This window comes from Capra hircus, chromosome 22, assembly GCF_001704415.2.
Source record: "Capra hircus breed San Clemente chromosome 22, ASM170441v1, whole genome shotgun sequence".
Lineage (NCBI taxonomy): Eukaryota > Metazoa > Chordata > Mammalia > Artiodactyla > Bovidae > Capra > Capra hircus.
Window position 1 is genome coordinate 52,007,685 of NC_030829.1, and position 17,979 is coordinate 52,025,663.

At 36.3% G+C, this 17,979-nt stretch overlaps 1 protein-coding gene across 1 annotated transcript in view; it reads left to right on the forward strand.

Annotated features, from left to right (window-relative positions):
* SMARCC1 (SWI/SNF related, matrix associated, actin dependent regulator of chromatin subfamily c member 1) overlaps window positions 1–17,979 on the forward strand; it is a 122,472-nt gene that overhangs the window by 3,754 nt on the left and 100,739 nt on the right. Inside the window, exons 2-5 of the mRNA XM_018067112.1 lie at window positions 4,131–4,250; window positions 11,452–11,537; window positions 14,530–14,611; window positions 15,948–16,040. Of these exons, the coding sequence (XP_017922601.1) occupies window positions 4,131–4,250; window positions 11,452–11,537; window positions 14,530–14,611; window positions 15,948–16,040 (381 nt within the window). The remainder of the gene's footprint in view (window positions 1–4,130; window positions 4,251–11,451; window positions 11,538–14,529; window positions 14,612–15,947; window positions 16,041–17,979) is intronic.

A 17,979-nucleotide genomic window follows, 5' to 3' on the forward strand; every position in this document is an offset into this window, starting at 1 on the left:
TGACCAGTTTAGGGAAGCGGAAACTGCCCAAGGTTGCATTTTCAGTCCACTGCAGCAGTACAGAAGCTGGTTATCTACCTAAGGTGCCTGCTTTGTATTATTGGGTGTGTATCGTTTATCCTTAACACTGAAAGATATTTTTCTATCCATAGTTCAGAGTGGTTTTCAGATGATCAAACCTTGAGAAGGTGAAGTGTATCTGTAAGCCATTAAGTTCCCAGGTAGGTTTCTTCCCAAAGTTTGGCTTACTCCTGAAATTAAAGATTTCAGGATGATTTAAATAAAGATGCTTTAGATTTAACGATGATCACTAAAACAGACTAGATTGCCCAAGGAAGGTGTTTCCATGCCCTTTACATATAGTATTTAACAGGTTAAGACAGTTATTTTTTTCATATGGGACATCTGCTGCAATAGAATTGTTTAGGGAGAAGTTAAACTTTTAATATGTTATTAATGTCACAGGGAATATAAAGCAGATTTATTGATACAGCTTTCTAAGCATATTTTCCTAACTTTCTTAATCAAAACTTTGAGACTGAAAGATTTTTTGTTGTTGGCTTAAGTAAAACATGCTGTTGAACTTTTTTTTTTTTTTGGATTAAAAATAAAATTTTTATGATTGAAGTTGTCTCTATAATCATTAAATTCTCCCCCTGTAAAACACCTTTAATAAACACCTTTAATCAAGGTGCTGAAACACCTTTAATTAGGATTTATTATCTTGAAAACTATTAGGATCTTTTTATGTTTAAATGAGATTTTTGGGAGGAGTTGAACTGTCAGTATGGGATAGTAGAATGAGCATTACATTGGGTTGGTAAACGTGAGTTTGGTACTCTTGGCCACTGATTGATGTCATTGAGCAGATCACTTGATTTCTACATTTTACTTGTTCATTTTTAACTCCTGTAAGCTGTTTTGAATCAAATGAGATAGTCCTTGAAGATGGGATTATATAAATTTGAGATACTAGTGATACCTTTGCCGTATATCTCCTGATCCCTCTGATTGATTAAACAGAATGTTACTCTTTGAAATTTTTAAAAGTTGATTTAAAAATCTTATAATAGTTATACCCTGCCTTTTGAGAGGGTATAAATACAGTTTACATAATATGTAAATGTCAAATTTATGAGTTAAAAATGTCATCTCTTACATGTATTTTCATGTTTGATAATTTTTGTGATTTGAGAAAGTATCTAAACAGTTAAAAAATATTTTATAGTTTAAAAATTGGATTTTAATATATCTAAGGTAATCATTTTGATTGAGCCTTGAACCTGCTATCTTTATTCTGAAACTGTAGGGTTGTCCACGTGAAATCTTTCTCATTTTGAATGACAGTATGTAAAATGAAACAGCTGTAGATAGTGGTGAAGTTTAGAATACATACAAAGCTATGTATATAGGTCATTAACAATTCATTTTTGCCTAAAGGGTTTGGTTTTAGCTGAACAACCTTCCTCCAAATGGTGCCTTTTTCAATTTTAGAATTTGACACTGTTCAGTTGTTTGCAGGTATTAATTTTTCATGTTGCCTTACCATGTGCTAAAAACCTGCAGTCCCTTGGAGAAGCTTGTACTTATTAAAGATTGTAAAGTTACCTTGTGAGTATGTACAACATACTTTGCCAGTTCTGTGGGTTACACTTGAAGAGTTTATTCTTTATTATAGATAATACTGCATTCAGTATTACTGTTGAAATTGAGTATTCCTTATTAAAGATTTACTGTGTTGAACAATAGTCCTCAGAAAATTAAACTTGATGGTTTTTGTGTGAATTGGTATTATAGGAAAGGGGAATTGTAAGTAGTTTTTAACATTTAAAAATTGCTTACCTCGTTTTTTAACTTTTAGATTATAATAAATGTGTTCTTTAACTGAGATGCATGACATATGACAATATTTGAAGTGGATTTTTTTTGAAAGCCCAGTGGTTCTTAAAGTGTAGTGCATGGGAACTTGTTACGAACGCAGACTCTTGGACCTGATTGGGAGTGGGGCTAAAACTTAAGAACCACTATTTTACACTAACAGATCTGACATCTTATGTGCTTAATTGTATGAAAGGTATTTCTAGTTTTTGGCTTATGTCTGACACACGTTTCACTTCGTAGCCTTATGGAAATGTGTTTTTACAGAACACCTTTGATATAAAAGGAAGCTATTTGTAAGGATAAAAAGGTGTAGTTTAGAACAAGGATAGGCAGACTTTTTCTATGAAAAGGCCAGAGTAAATAGCAAGGCTTTGCAGCCCAGGCAGTCTTCAGTGGCAACTGCTCGACTCCTGTTGGAGGAAAGCAGCCATAGTCAAAGTGCAAATGAGTGAGTGTGCTGTGTTTTGATAAGACTGTTTATGGACACTGACATTTGAATTTCATATAATAATCGTGTGTCATGAAATATTATTCTTAGAACTTTTCCCCCAAGCATTTAAAAATGTTGGGCCATTCTTAGCTTGTGGGCCACACGGAAACAGGCAGTGGGCTGGATTTTACCAACCTTTGGTCTAGAGAGTTTCGTGTAAAACAAAGCATTCCAACAAAACACCAGCTTTCGGCAAAATTTAACTTATGCTGGCTGTTCCACATAGAGAGGAAAGCTAGTGTACTTGAACAAACAAAGAAGTGAGAGGATACTAAGCTTTAAGAAGAATTGCCTGCCCTCTTGTTAATATATTATGCTCTTTCTTTGATTGGCAGCAGCACATATTGAGAACTAGTCAACTTAAGGCTTTGTAACTAACAGTAGATGATATAGCGGATATTTTGCTGTACAGATATCAGACATTATTTATTGCAATAGAAACATTAATTTTGAAATGTGAGGTGGTACTGGGAAAGAGGCTTTTCCAGAAAGAGAAGTAGTGTTTTGTTTTTTTTCAGTGGAAGTATAGATATTTCTACCTGCTCAGAATTGGCGGTTTAAAAAAAAATGATGGCCTTTCAAAGTGATATTGAATGCTTAATACAAAATTAAACTTATACATTTAATTGAACTCACTAATTTATGCTTTTCCTGTCATGTACTCTATCTTTCCTTGCTGTGATGTTCATTTGCTGTCTACCATGGATTTGCCCTTTGTGACATTACATACATCAGCATGGATAACTTTTCATGTACATTTATTTAAAAAGATTTTAAAATTTTGACCAAAAACTTGTAAAGCTTACCATCGTAACCATTTTTAAGTGCCTGTACATGTATTTTTTTTTTTTAGAGCATGAAAACAACCATTTTAATGTGCTCAAAACTCAATGGCATAAAACAACCATTTTATTATGCTTAATAGTTCCCGTGTGTCTGGAATTTGGATGGGCATGTTCAGGATGACTGTCTCTGCTCAGTGGTGTTTGGGCCCTTGATGGGGGAGGTTTGGTGATTGAGGGTGACTTGACAGCCGGGGACCAGAATCACCTGGAATCTTCTTTACTCATGTGTCTGGTGGTTATATGTCAGTCTTCTGGGACATCAGCTGGGGCCTTTCCATGTGACCTCTCTGGGTGGCCTGGGCTGCCTCAGTGTGGTGGTGTCAGGGTGGTTGGACACCTTTGTTGCTGTTCAGGGCTATAAAGGTGGGTGTCCCAAAAGAACTACTTGGAAGCAAAGCTGTCTGATCTTTTTTGATTTATCCTCGGAAGTCACACAGCATCGCTTCTCTTGCATGCTAATTGGTTTTCAGTGAGTCCCCAAGGATGGTCTGATTCAATAGAAGAGGGCATAGATCCCCACTTCTAGATGAGAGGAACATCAGAGAGTTTGTGGATTAGTTTGAAAAACTTTTAACATAGTCGGTTCTCTGGCCACATAGGAAATTCAGTGGCCAATAGCTCTCATTCCCTTATAGTATCAGGCTTGAGTTTGAGGTTCAGGATCTCACCATCCAGGTGGGGATGAGATAATTTCGGTTTGGTTTCTTGGACATAGTATTTCTCATCCTTAAGATCTGTTCCCTAAAAGGATGTGTTATTTATCCAGCCCACTGCCCCCAATATTTGTTTATAGAAGTGTCTCAGACACTTAAAAATCTGCCACTGGGCCAGCACTTAGGTACTAGGAAGTAAACTAATAACACTGTCTTCTGCACAGTTGTCCCAGTTTTTGAGTCTCTGTCTTTATCTTGCAGTATGTTCACACGGATGCTCCTACGAATAAAACTCTGGCTGGGCTGGTGGTACAGCTTCTTCAGTTCCAGGAAGATGCCTTTGGGAAGCATGTCACCAACCCGGCCTTCACCAAGCTCCCGGTAAGTACATCAGCTTTTCAGACTGAGACAGCTTCTGTTTCTGTATTCTTGAGTGGAGCCTGCAGCTCTTTATTTTGCTAGTGCTATTGTACAGAATAGGGAAAAGGAGGAATCTCTACAGAATTTTTGCTGTAGAATTTTACTGCTTTTGAACTACAGGAAGCATCTCTTTCAGGAGTCATTTAACATTGGCATTAGACATCACAATAGTTACTACCTAGACTTACCTGTTAACATTTTACTATGTTGTAATTTCTATATTGTCTTTACTAAGTCTTTCCCTTTTTTTTCTCCTGATTCAGTTCTTGTGGCTAGAATGCTGTTTTGTGGAATTTCTTTTATTTTGTCCATGAGATTCTTCTGAGCTTATGTGAGAATATGATTCTGTTCCCCTTGAAGTTGGTATTTTGACTAGAGGTTGGACTTGGTGTAGAAATTGGTCATGTTTTATTTCTTTTTTAAATTTGTAGGCTTTGTTCTTTCTTAAACATTTGATTTTATACAGAAAAATCTGATACTACCTTTGATTTCTCCCTTTTTCACACTGATCTTTAAAATTCATAACTATTTCTAGTTCTCATAAATCATAGTCTGAAAACTCAGTTACGTTTCTTTACCTCTGGGAACATTCGGTTTATTAGTCTTCTCTGCTTGTCTGTATTTCTTTATATTTCTGAACTCTGATTGTACAAATACTAGATTTCTGGGAACTACCTGTCATATTTTCCTGTAATTTTTGTCTTCCAGTTCTGTGGTTTGGGTTTTTGTAGTTTCCAGTCTGCTATTTGTTGCCTTTACTGAATTTGTTATTAGTAGACTTTTTTTTAAATCTAAAAAGCTTCCAGTTTGTGTGTTCTTGTTTCATCATTAACCTTTTTGTTTTGATAACTCACTGATCTCTCATATAAATGAGACTAAAAAATATTATTTTACTGACCTTGGAATGAATCTGTCCGCTTTGCTTATGGTATTTTTGCCACCCAGATATTTATTTTCATTAAGTCAAATAAATGGATGTGGTTTTATGAATCATGTTAGGATTCTTTCTCCACTCATAGGTGATAAAGGGTTTCAGCAATGCATTCTTGAATGATTTGTATGGTGTGGGATTTTTCATGTAACTCCCTATCCGTCTAGAATTTGTCTTGGTATTCATTGTGAGCAATGAATCTAGTTTTATCTTCTTCCATATGATCATCTGGTTAACACAACAACAGTTATTCAAGGGTACTGCCTACCCCCACTGATTTGAGTTCAGCAAATATTAAGCATTTGAGTATGTGCCAAGTTCTGAGAATTCACGCAGTAATGCAGCGTATTGTTTGTCCTCAAGGGGCTTACACACTCTTTATTCGAGCTGTATAAATAGAGCCTCTGGTCTCAGGAAATGTTTTCCCAGGGAAAAGACATGTGAACTGAGTTCTGAAAGTAGAGTGTGAGTTCTTCAGCGACATGCTGCAAGATGAGATTTTCAAGCAATGAGAGCAATGTGTAAAACCCTAAAGGCCTGAGAAAATTTTGGCACTTTAATGTGGTTTTAGATAGTTCAGCAGGGTTAGAACAGTAGGCAGAGAGATGGGCCAGAATCAGTCACAAAAGGGTAGAAGTGTGGCTTTTATCTTGAAAGTGGTTGGGAACCAGAGCAAGGGGGAGAGTAGAGGTAGCTTAATCAATTTTGGGTTTTATAATAATCCTGCAGGCTTTGATATGAACAATGATTTGGAAGCCTTGAGATTGAAGGCTTTACAATCTCTTTCTCCATGAAGAAGCTGGCATAATCCAGTGAGCTATAGTCAGAATAGAAAGTTGAAATAATGAGAGGGGGTAGAACTTTGTGGGCGTTTTTGTTTGTTTTGGTCGGAGGATGGGTTGTGGGGCTAAAATAAGAAAGAATTGCCTGGGATGACTGCACTGAACAGATTCCTTTAGCACTAAGGTGAAAGTGAGAGTGCAGAAGCAGGTTTCTGGAGAACGGTACTCAGTTTAGTCTGTTTGAAGTTGGCTCTCCTGTAGGGCATCTCTGATTCTGAAATCCTGTAGGTAGTTGGAAATGAGATCTGGAGTTTAGAGAAAAGGTTGAATTAGAGGAAGACATTTGAGAGTTACAGGGTGCTGGTTGAATTCACATTTGTAGGGCAAGAGCATTCCTTCTGTTTTAATTATTTTTCGGTTACTCTTTAAAATACCTACTTTTTTACATGTAATTTAAGTTAGATAGTATATTAACATTATAGTAAATACGTGTATATAATTTATAAATACATGTTTAGATATTGGAGGTACTTAATGGGAGCTGTTCAGCTGATTAATGAGCATATTTTCTGTACTATGGCAGATTGAGGGTTTGGGGGTAACTTCTATAAGCTTAAAATTAATTGAAAGTAAACATTTGCAAGAATAGTGCAAAGAACTTTCATTTTCCTTCATTTAGAATCCTCAGTTTTTAGCATTTGGCCACATTTGCTCTCTCACTCTGTTTTTCTCCACATGTTTGTACATATTCTGAATCATCTGAAAATTCCATGTTCCTTTACCTCCAAATACTTGAGTGTTTATTTCCTGTTCTTCTACATTATCAACTAGATTAGAATGATCAAATCAGGAACTGGTTGAAGTTTTTATCATTTAAAACACTATAATATGTACAGTTTATATTTTATCAGGTATAGAATCATTTAGAATAAAATTTACATGTAGCATTATATGAAGTATTTTATGTAAGGTGATTTGCATTATATTGGTATTCCTAATTAGGGTTATATGAGTGTCTTAAAAAGTAGTGTTTACAGGATGGTTTATTTGGGGAATATTAAACTCTTGGGAACTAATCCATTATAGTTTTTCTGAATTTTAAAGATTTTAAAGAGAATATTTTTAGGCATAAGCTGTACTTAGAAATAATTCATGGTTTAGTGCTAGAGGAACCAGATTTACTTCTTTTTTTTTCCAAATAGTGTTTAGCTTGTTCCCAAATGAAAGGGATTGATACAATAAAGTGTAATGGTGTAAAACGAAACTGAAGGAGAGAGACGGTAAAGCAGACAGTGTTTCAGTGAAACACGTAAGCTATTTACCTTAAAAAGCTTTTTTCCTGAATGAGTAGTACTGGTGTAAGAGCTCACTATTCGGGCTGTTTTTTGTTTTTTTTTAATCAAACTAGACTTGTTAGTTACTAGCTCCCTAAGTCATATTAAGGACTTCCCTGGTGGCTCACATGGTAAAGAATCTGTCAGCAATGCCGGAGGCCTGGGGTCAGTCCCTAGGGTGGGAAGATCCCCTGGAGGAGAAAATGGCAACCCACTCCAGTAGTCTTGCTTCGGAAATCCACAGGACAGAGGAGAGCCTGGTGGGTCCTAGTCCATGGAGTTTCAAAGAGTTGGACGTGACTGAGTGACTTTCCGGAGAAGGCAGTGGCACCCCACTCAAGTACTCTTGCCTGGAAAATCCCATGGACGGAGGAGCCTGGTGGGCTCAGTCCATGGGGTCGCTGAGAGTCAGACACGACTGAGCGACTTCACTTTCACTTTTCACTTTCATGCATTGGAGAAGGAAATGGCAACCCACTCCAGTACTCTTGCCTGGAGAATCCCAGGGCCGGGGGAGCCTGGTGGGCTGCCATCTATGGGGTTGCACAGAGTTGGACATGACTGCAGTGACTTAGCAGCAGCAGAGTGACTTTCATGTCACTTTACTAAGTCATATTGGATGTTAAACAGCTGGCTTAACATAGGATATGGTCTATCTAATGCTGAGAAATTAGAATTAGGGGGGAAAGGGTGCTTTGTAAGGCTAAAAATATATTGCACAGATAAACATGATATGAATTGAAACAGAAGTGTTTTTTTACCTCCACAAGTAAAATTTCTTGTTATTCCATAATTCCTTCAAGGCTTTTAGTACATATGCATTCATAACACAAACATAATTGTAACACGAAAAGCTAGTTGATTTTGTATTCTGCTTTTTTATTTATGTGTGTTTTTTAAATTGTATTGAAGTATAGTCGATGTACAGTGTTGTGTTAGTCTCAGGTTTAAAGCATAATGATGCAGTTATACGTATATCCATTCTTTTTTGGATTCTTTTCCCATATAGGTTATTATAGACTATTGAGTAGAGTTCCCTGTGCTATAGTAAGCCCTCTTTGGTTATCTGTTTTTAAGTTCATTTATATCATTTAAAAAATTTAGATTTGACAAGTTAGTGATACCATGATATTTGTTTTTCGTGTCTGACTTGTTTTACTTGATATGCTAGTTTCTAAGTCTGTCCATGTTGCTTCAAATGGCATGATTTTATTCCTTTTATAGCTGAGTAAAATCCTACTGTATATGTACCACATCTTTATCCATCCCTCTGGTGATTGACATTTAGGTTGCTTCCGCGTCCTGGCTATTGTTCAGTAGTGCTGCAGTGAACATTGGGGTGATGTATCCTTTCAAATTATGGTTTTCTTTGAATATATGCCCAGGAGTGGGATTGCTCAATCATATGGTAGTTTTAGTTTAAGAAACCTCCTTACTATTCTCAATAGTGGCTAGCCCAGTTTACATTTCCATCAACAGTATAGGAGGATTCCTTTCTCTCCACACCCTCTCCAGCATTTATTATTTGTAACCTTTTTGAGGACCGCTGTTCTGACCAGCTTGCGGTGATACCTCATTGTAGTTTTGATTTGCTGTTGTTCAGTCAGTAAGTTGTGTCCAATACTTTGTGACCTCATGGACTGCAGCACACCAGGCTTCTCTGTCTTCACTATATCCCAGAGTTTGCTCAAACTCATGTCCATTGAGTCAGTGATGTAATTCTACCGTCTCATCCTCTGTCAACCCCTTCTCCTGTGCTCAATCTTTCCTAGCATCTGGGTCTTTTCTAGTGAACCAGCTCTTCACATCAGGAGGCCAAAGTATTGGAGCTTCAGCTTCAGCATCATTCCTTGATTGGATTTGCATTTCTTTTAATAATTTGTGATCTTCATTTTCCTGTCACCCATCTGTATGTCTTCTTTGGAGAAATGTCTGTTTAGATCTTCTGCCCATTTTTTTCTTCTATCGGATTGTTGGTTTGTTGTTTTTTAAACAGCTGTGTAAGCTGTTGGTCTATTTTGGAAATTAATCCCTTGTTTGAGTTGCATCATTTGTAAATATTTTCTCCCATTCTGTTGGTTGTCTTTTCATTTTGCTTATGGTTTTCTTTGCTGTGCAAAAACTTTTAAGTTTAATTAGGTCCCATTTCTTAATTTTTTTCCCGTTTGTCTGTTTTTGTTCCCATTACTCTAGGAAATGGATCAAAAAAAAATACGCTGTGATTTATGTCAAAGAGCATTCTGCCTATGTTTTCCTCTAGGAGTTTTATAATAACTGGTGTTACATTTAAGTCTTTAATGCATTCTCAGTTTATTTTTGTATATGATGTTAGAGAATGTTCTAATTTTATTCTTTTACATGTAGCTGTCCAGTTTTCCCAGCACCACTTATTAAAGAGACCATCATTTCTCCATTGTATATGCTTTCCTCCTTTGTCACAGATTAATTGACCATAAGTGCGTAGGTTTGTCTTTTGGGCTTTCTGTCCTGTTCTGTTATCTGTGTCTGTTTTGGGGCCAGTACTATACTGTTAAAATTACTGTGGCTTCATAGTATAATCTGAAGTCAGGGAGTGCGATCCCTCCAGCTCTGTTCTTCTTTCTCAAGATCATTTTGGCTGTTAAAGGTCTTTTGTTTTTCCATACAAGTAAAAAATTTTTTTCTTCGAGTTCTGTGAAAAACATCATTGGTCATTTGATAGGGATTTCACTGAAGCTCGATTACCTTGGGTAGTGATGTCATTTTGACAATATTGAGAACATGGTATATCTTTTCATCCGCTGGGGTCATCTTTAGTTTCTTCTGTTAGCATCTTACAGTTTTCAGAGTACAAGTTTTTTGCCTCTTTAGGTAGGTTTATTCCTGGGTATTTTACTCTTTTGTTATGATGGTAAGTTGGGTTGTTTCCTTAATTTCTCTTTCTGATCTTTTGTTGTTAATGTATAGAAATGCAACAGATTTCTGTGTATTAATTTTGTATTCTGCACTTTTGCCAAATTCATTGATGAGCTCTAGTAGTTTTCTGGTAGTGTCTAGGATTTTCTAAGTATAGTATCATGTCATCTGAAGATAGTTTTATTTCTTCCTTTCCAATTTGGATTCCTTTTATTTCTTTTCCTTCTCTGACTGCTGTGTCTAGGACTTCCAAGAGTATGTTGAAGAAGAGTGGTATCAGTGGGTATCCTTGTCTTGTTCCTGATCTTTAAAGGAATGCTTTCAGTTTTTTACCATTGAGTATGATGTTAGCTGTGGGTTTGTTGTCTATGGCCTTCATTATGTTGAGATATGTTCCCTTCGTGCCCACTTTCTGGAGATTGTGTGTGTGTGTGTTTTTAATCATAAATGGATGTTGGATTTTATCAAAAGCTTTTTCTGCATCTGTTGGGATGATAATATGATTTCTTCAGTTTGTTATTGTGTATCATGTTGATTCATTTATGGATACTGGAAAACCCTTGTGTGTTTCTGAGATAAATCCCACTGGATCATGGTGTATGATCTTCTTAATGTACTGTTGGATTCGGTTTGCTTGTCTTTTGTTGAGGATTTTTACATCTATGTTCATCAGTGAAGTTGGCTTGATATTTCTTATTATACATTTTAAAATTTGAGTTTTATTTAGTTTTTTAAATTTCAATTTCAATTTACCAGTGGAGTTAGTAGTATATCATTAATTTGTTCATTAATGTTTTCTGCTGAAAAAATTTGATGTATCTTTTGTAAGTAAGTCTTCTTTTTCATAGACTGTTCACTTAAACATTTTTTTGTGCCTCAGTTTGTTCCAAAAAAGTAAGGAACTTATTGAATTAGGAGTTGTTTATAATTTTGAGTTTACATAAAGTTTAGACTTCCCAGGTGGTTCAGTGGTAAAGAATCCACCTGTTAATGCAGGTTCAATCCCTGGGTTGGGAAGATCCCTTTTAGGAGGAAATAGCAATCCACTCCAGTATACTTGCCTTGGAAATCCCATGAACAGAGGAGCGTGCTACTGCCCATGGGGTTGCAAGGAGTCAGACACAAATGAGCTTGCACTTACTTACAAAGCTTAGAGTTCAGACAGGAGTAATTGTCAGAAGTTTTTATTTATCTCATGTGTAACTTGTATCATCTTTTAGGCAAAATGTTTCATGGATTTCAAAGCTGGAGGCACCTTGTGTCACATTCTTGGGGCTGCTTACAAATACAAAAATGAACAGGGATGGTAAGTTTTTTTTTATTTATTTGCACGTTTTGCTGTGATGTGTGTAAGGGAAGAGTCTCAAAGTGAAATGACTTCCTAAGTCATTATGAAACTTGCTTATTTAATGTATCAATACAATGAAATATTTTTATCTGAAAAGATTTCAGGTGGTTAAGAAGGCTACGTGAAATAAATCATCTATGGCTTAAATATCAGGCCAACAAAGAAGTAAAGGATAGAGTTACAGACTTTTTAAGAGGAATGAAAAGTAATAATTTTTCCAAATCTTCTCAGATTATAGCAGAATTATCCTCTTTCAAGTACAGTTATAAACCAGTTGCAGTACAAACCTTCCCTTGTCTCCTGTGATTTACACACTTGCAGTGAGTGGATCACTTATGTTCCGACAGTGCATATGTTAATAACTGTCCACCCATTTGGGCACTTGAATAGTGGGTTGTCGTCTTGATCATGCTGCTGACTCAGATGAGATCATAAGGAATTAAGATACTCAGGTTGAAATAACATGAAACATAATTCAAACAATTGGCAAATCTTCAAACAAAATTGTGCTGGTTGATTGTCCAACCAGAATGTATTAAGAGTGTACCTTTTCCCCTTTCACTGGCCAGCAGTTGTATTTATTTGTATTACTTCCATCTTTTCATCCTAGCAATTTGTGATAGATTTGAAAAAGGTTTTATAATTTTAGTTTAATTTACATTTCCCTTTTGGACAGGTTTGAGCATCTTTGCATAATTTAAAAAGTAAAGTTTAAATACTCTTGGTAATTTAAAAATAAGTCAGATAAAATATTTCAAGTAAAGGTTATACTATATTTATCTGTTTTCTTTTGTTCAGTTTTTCTTAATATTCATATATGTACTTTTGCTACTTACACTGTAGATTCAGAAAAGCTTTAATGTGCCATGTTATCAAATTACCGTTTGGCAAGCCATTTTGGTTTATTATGATGGAAAATATAAATTATACATAAAAGAAGAAAGACTAATACAGTGAATTATTTCTAGTCATGCATCTTCTGCTTTTTAGAATTTCATCTGTAAATGCTTCTGTGTATTTCTAAAATTAGATTTTAGAGGTTTTCTTGGCAGTCCAGTGGCTAAGACTTTGCTCCCGATGCAGGGGGCATGGTTCAATCCCTGGTTGAGGAACTAAGATCCTGCGTGCTGCATGGCATGATTAAAAAAAATTAGATTTTAAGAAAGCATGATAATAGTGCCATTATCACAGCCAAGAAAATTATCAGTAATTTTTCAGTATTGTTAAGTACTGTCCACTTAATGTTTGTTTTCCTGATAATCTCACAAATATTTTTTATATTTTGTTTTAATCAGTATCCAAACAAGATTCATACACTACAGTTGGTTCATATGACTCTCTTAAGTCTCTTTTTTAAGTAATTTTTTAAATATTTGGCTCTGCTGGGTCTTCGTTGCTGTGTGGGCTTTTCTCTAGTTGCGGAGAGCAGGGGCCACTCTAGTTGTGGCACACCGCGCCGTAGTTGTGACTTGCAGGCTCTAGAGCACGGGCCCAGTAGTTGTGATGCATGGGCTTAGTTGTTCCGCAGCATGTGCATCTTCATGGACCAGGAATTGAACCCACGGCTCCCTCATTGGCCTTGAATTCTTCACCACTGAGCCACCAGGGAAGCCTGACTCTTAAGCTTCTTAAAACAGTTCTGACTTTCTTTCTCACTCTTCTTGTTTTCCTGAAAAAACTACATTCAAAAAAAATAAAAACAGGCTGACTTGTAGAATTGTATTATGTTCTTGTTGTTCAGCCACTCAGTCATGTCTGACTCATTGTGATCCCCTGGACTGCAGCACATCAGGCCTTCCTATTCTTCACTATGCCCCAGAGTTTGCTCAGACTCATGTCCATTGAGTTGATGATGCCATCCAACCATCCCATCCTCTGTTGCCCCCTCTTCCTCCTGGAGAAAAGGCTTTATCCCAACCAAAGTATTTAGGAGAAAATAATAGAATGGGAAAGACTAGAGGTCTCTTCAGGAAAATTAGTGATACCAAGGGAGCCCTTCATGCAAAGATGAGCGCAATAAAGACAGTATGGACCTGAAACAGAAACAGAAGATTCTAAGAAGAGGTGGCAAGAATACACAGAAGAACTCTACAAAAAAGATCTTCATGACCCAGATAACCGCAATGGTGTGATCTCTCACCTAGAGCCAGACATCCTGGATGTGAAGTCAAGTGGGCCTTAGGAATCATCACTGTCAACAAAGCTAGTGGAGGTGATGGAATTCTAGACCCTGATGCTGGGAAAGATTGAAGGTGGGAGGAGAAGGGGATAACGGGATGAAATGGTTGGATGGCATCACTGACTCAATGGACATGAGTTTGAACAAGCTCCGGGAGTTGGTGATGGACAGGGAAGCCTGGCATGTTGCAGTCCATGGGGTCGGAAAGAGTCAGGACATGACTGAACTGAATCTCTGGAAATTACTAAGAATAGGTAAAGACAACAGTAACATGTTATGCTTGGGTACTTAGATAAAGAAACATTCGGGAAGGAGTTGAAGTGTAGGTAAATAGATGAATTTTACCACATTTGGGACAGTAGTAGTTAGAGCCTTATAGACACTCTTGACTTTGAACAGATGACTTTTAAGCATATATAAAGTAGACAGACTTTCCATATACTTGGAGAATGGTATAGTAGTTTACTGCCTTTGGATCTGTGGATTACTTTTATATATGATGTAAAATATCTTAGATTTACAGAAAACGGGGGATGCTTCTTGAATTTGGTAGTTCATTTTGACTGGAGTAGATTGAATATCATTAAATGTAATGTTTTATGATGGTGTTGACACTGATTTCTCATACTGCCAAGAAAATATGTTACGCATTTTGTAGAGTGCTATTTTAATATCCAAACCTTTTGAGCTCATTTGTATTGGGTACTAAAACCAAGTTTTCACTTTTGTTTAAGGTAGGAGACAAATTAACTAATGATTTTTTGCTTACAGGCGGAGGTTTGATCTGCAGAATCCATCCCGAATGGATCGTAATGTTGAAATGTTTATGAACATTGAAAAAACATTGGTTCAGGTAACTCAGAAAATTTGATTGTTAAAACTTTTTTCCTTTAATAAGCTTTTAATTCTAAGATTGGCTTTATTCTAGCTCAAAGATCAAAGGGAGAAAAGTTTCCTGAAATCTATTATTGTATTATTTTTATGATTTTTGGGGATTAGAGCTATAAGGTATGACTGTGTCATGACTCTGTCACTTATAAATATTTTTCTTAAACATGGAAAATAATTCATAATATTTTCTTTAGTAATTTCACTAATCCATTATTTAGATCTTTCATATTTAATATGAACATTCGTTCATCCTAATAGTCCTTTGTTTATACAGTCATTTTCTTTGGATTTGTTTCATGCTGGTAAGTCGCTTCAGTCATGTCCGACTCTGTGCGACCCCATAGACGGCAGCCCACCAGGCTCTGCTGTCCCTGGGATTTTCCAGGCAAAAACACTGGAGTGGGTTGCCATTTCCTTCTCCAATACATGAAAGTGAAAAGTGAAAGTGAAGTTGCTCAGTCGTGTCCGACTCTCCGTGACCCCATGGACTGCAGCCCGCCAGGCTCCTCCGTCCATGGGATTTTCCAGGCAAGAGTACTGGAGTGGGGTGCCGTTGCCTTCTCCATTGTACCTTCATGGTTGTACCATAAATAGAAATCTTATTTCCCCAACTAGATTATAACTTGGGAGAAGAGAACACTTAATTTTCTTTTCTTTCTTAGTGTTTTTACTAATAAGTAATTTTTAATAATCACTGAATTAACCTTCGTTGGGAGAGGCAACTGGCAATTCTGCTGGGTATTATCATAAATTTAATTCCTGAGACTTTTCTCATGGGCTCTTAACTGAGAGAAATAACTGAGCAGTTTTTGTATCTTGGCTAATTTTTGGTGATGATTTGGGGAGTTAATATGCATGTTTTAATCATTGCTATTCATAAGATTAGAAATGGGAGAACTATAATCAGTTTTTATATTTTAAGTAAATTAAATGAGGAACCAAAATGGGCATCCCTCCACCCCCAGGTTAGGTAAAAATGCTACATGAGACTTAGACTCTCGAGTCCAGGTAAAATTGACTAGGATTAATTTATCAGTATAATGCCTTAATGAAAAGTATAATGAATTTCTCTAGTTCATGAGTCTTAGCAGTTTTTTGATCAGTGAATGGCATTAAGTAGCCTGCTGAACACCTGGGTTTTGTATTGAAATAAGGCTGTTACATGCTGCAGCAAAGTATGTCTTCCTATTTTAAGCAGTATGGCTTTGAGTGCCAACTTTTGTCATTAAGGTAAATGGATAAATAATGTGACATTATTTCAAAACTAAGAATTTGGAAATGTTTTCTTTTTTCCTCAGAGCAATTGTCTGGCCAGACCCAACATCTACCTCATTCCAGACATTGATCTGAAGTTGGCCAACAAATTGAAAGATATAATCAAACGACATCAGGTAATATACATGATCACTTCAGAAACATTGTGTATATAGAATTCTTGTGAATCTCAGCTATAAATTATATCTTTTGATTTCTATATATATGTGCATAAAGTGAAAGTTCCTCTCTTTGGTTTCTTATAGTCCCAAGTTTTCTTCTCTCTCCCCTTGCCTCCAGTTCTTAGCCTAGAATAGCATTTTTCCACTAGCGTTATTGAGATATAATTGATACATAACATTATAAATTGAAGGTGTCCAATGTGATGATTTGATACATGGCTGTTTCCTGAGTAGCATTTAAGAAAGTCATTGGTGTGGATTCGTAACAGTCTTACAATGAAATACGTCTTTTTAGAGTTAAAGAGACCAGTGTACTGTGCCTCCTTGTAATTACAAAGTCAAACAGTGAGAGCTAGTGACACAGTTATTAGTAGGAGAAGGTCGAATATTACTTCAAGTAAACCTGCCTCTCTCCCATTATATGGATTGTATTTATATTTGTAGCTTTGAAAAAATGACTGGAAGATTCTGTTTTCTCCACAAACTTCCCTTCCCTTGGTTTACATGTACCAGTGCTATCTTCTCACATCTTCAGTTCCTTTCTCTAACTTTATTGTGTGAAGACCTTGGGTATTTATGCATGTATAGGTCTGTGACTACATAGTGGCTAAACTGTAAGCAGATCTTTGTCATGGTAAACTAGCTGAGGACACTCAAGATAATTTTCTGAAGCAGCGTCACTTGAATGACAAAGTTTTACCACGTTAGAATTGGTTGAGAAACCTCATGAAATATCTGTTTATTTTTTTCCTGCTGCAAGAGAAATTGCTTGTTGAATTATATTTTAGCATTTATTAAAGTTGTCTATTAAGTTCTCAAAGCAAATATTCCTAATACTGCTTTTTTAAAATTAATTTTTATTAGAGTATAATTGTTTTACAATGTTGTGTTAGTTTCTGCTATATAGCAGAGTGAATCAGCTGTACGTATACACGATATTGTTGTTTACTTGCTAAGTTGTGTCTGACTCTGTGACTCCATGGATTGTAGCCCACTACACTCCTCTGTCCATGGGATATCCCAGGCAAGAATACTAGAGTGGGTTTGTCATTTCCTCCGCCAGGGGATCTTCCCAACCCAGAGATTGAACCCATGTCTACTGCATTGGCAGGTCGATTCTTTACTGCTGAGCCACTAGGAAAGCCCACATATACATGTATCCCCTGTTTTTTAGATTTCCTTACCATTTAGATCACCGCAGAGTTGAAAATGGCCACCTATATTTTCTTTTTTAATTTTTTGGCTGCAATGTGCAGCATACAGGAACTTAGTTCCCCAACCAAGTTGTCAAACCTGTGCCCCCTGCAGTGGAAGCACAGACTCTTAACCAGTGGACCACCAGGGAAATCCCTCTGATATTGTACTTTAAAAATTGGCAATTTAGAACAGTCTTTTTCTTACCTATAACATCTGTACAAAAGAGAAGAATGATAGGAAGGTGCCTTTAGATCAAGCAGTCTGAAATGGAATTCTTTTTTTTTTTTTAACTAGTATTATGACTTTGAACAAGTCCCTTAACCTTTTTTCTTTTAGATTCTTTCTTGGAGTGACTGTCAAATGTATCTTAATTACAGGTGGAATGTTAGAGGGCATAAATGGAAAAAGTTAACCAGTGGGTTTCTGCTTTCAAGCTAAAATTATATACTCTTTATTGCTCTGAAATCATCCTGGGAAAAATTTATATGTTTTCCTGCAATTTAATATTGAACATTTAGGTGTCATAGTTCTTAGGAAATCTGACTCAGTGATTGTTTTCTAAGGATAACCTCCAGAGAGATAAAAAGAGCTTCCTGGTTTCAAGATCTCTTCCCTAACATTCTATGAAAGTAATACTAAGATCAGATGATCAGGCCTTTGCTCAAGCATTTAAAATGCTCTAATAACTCTATTGATT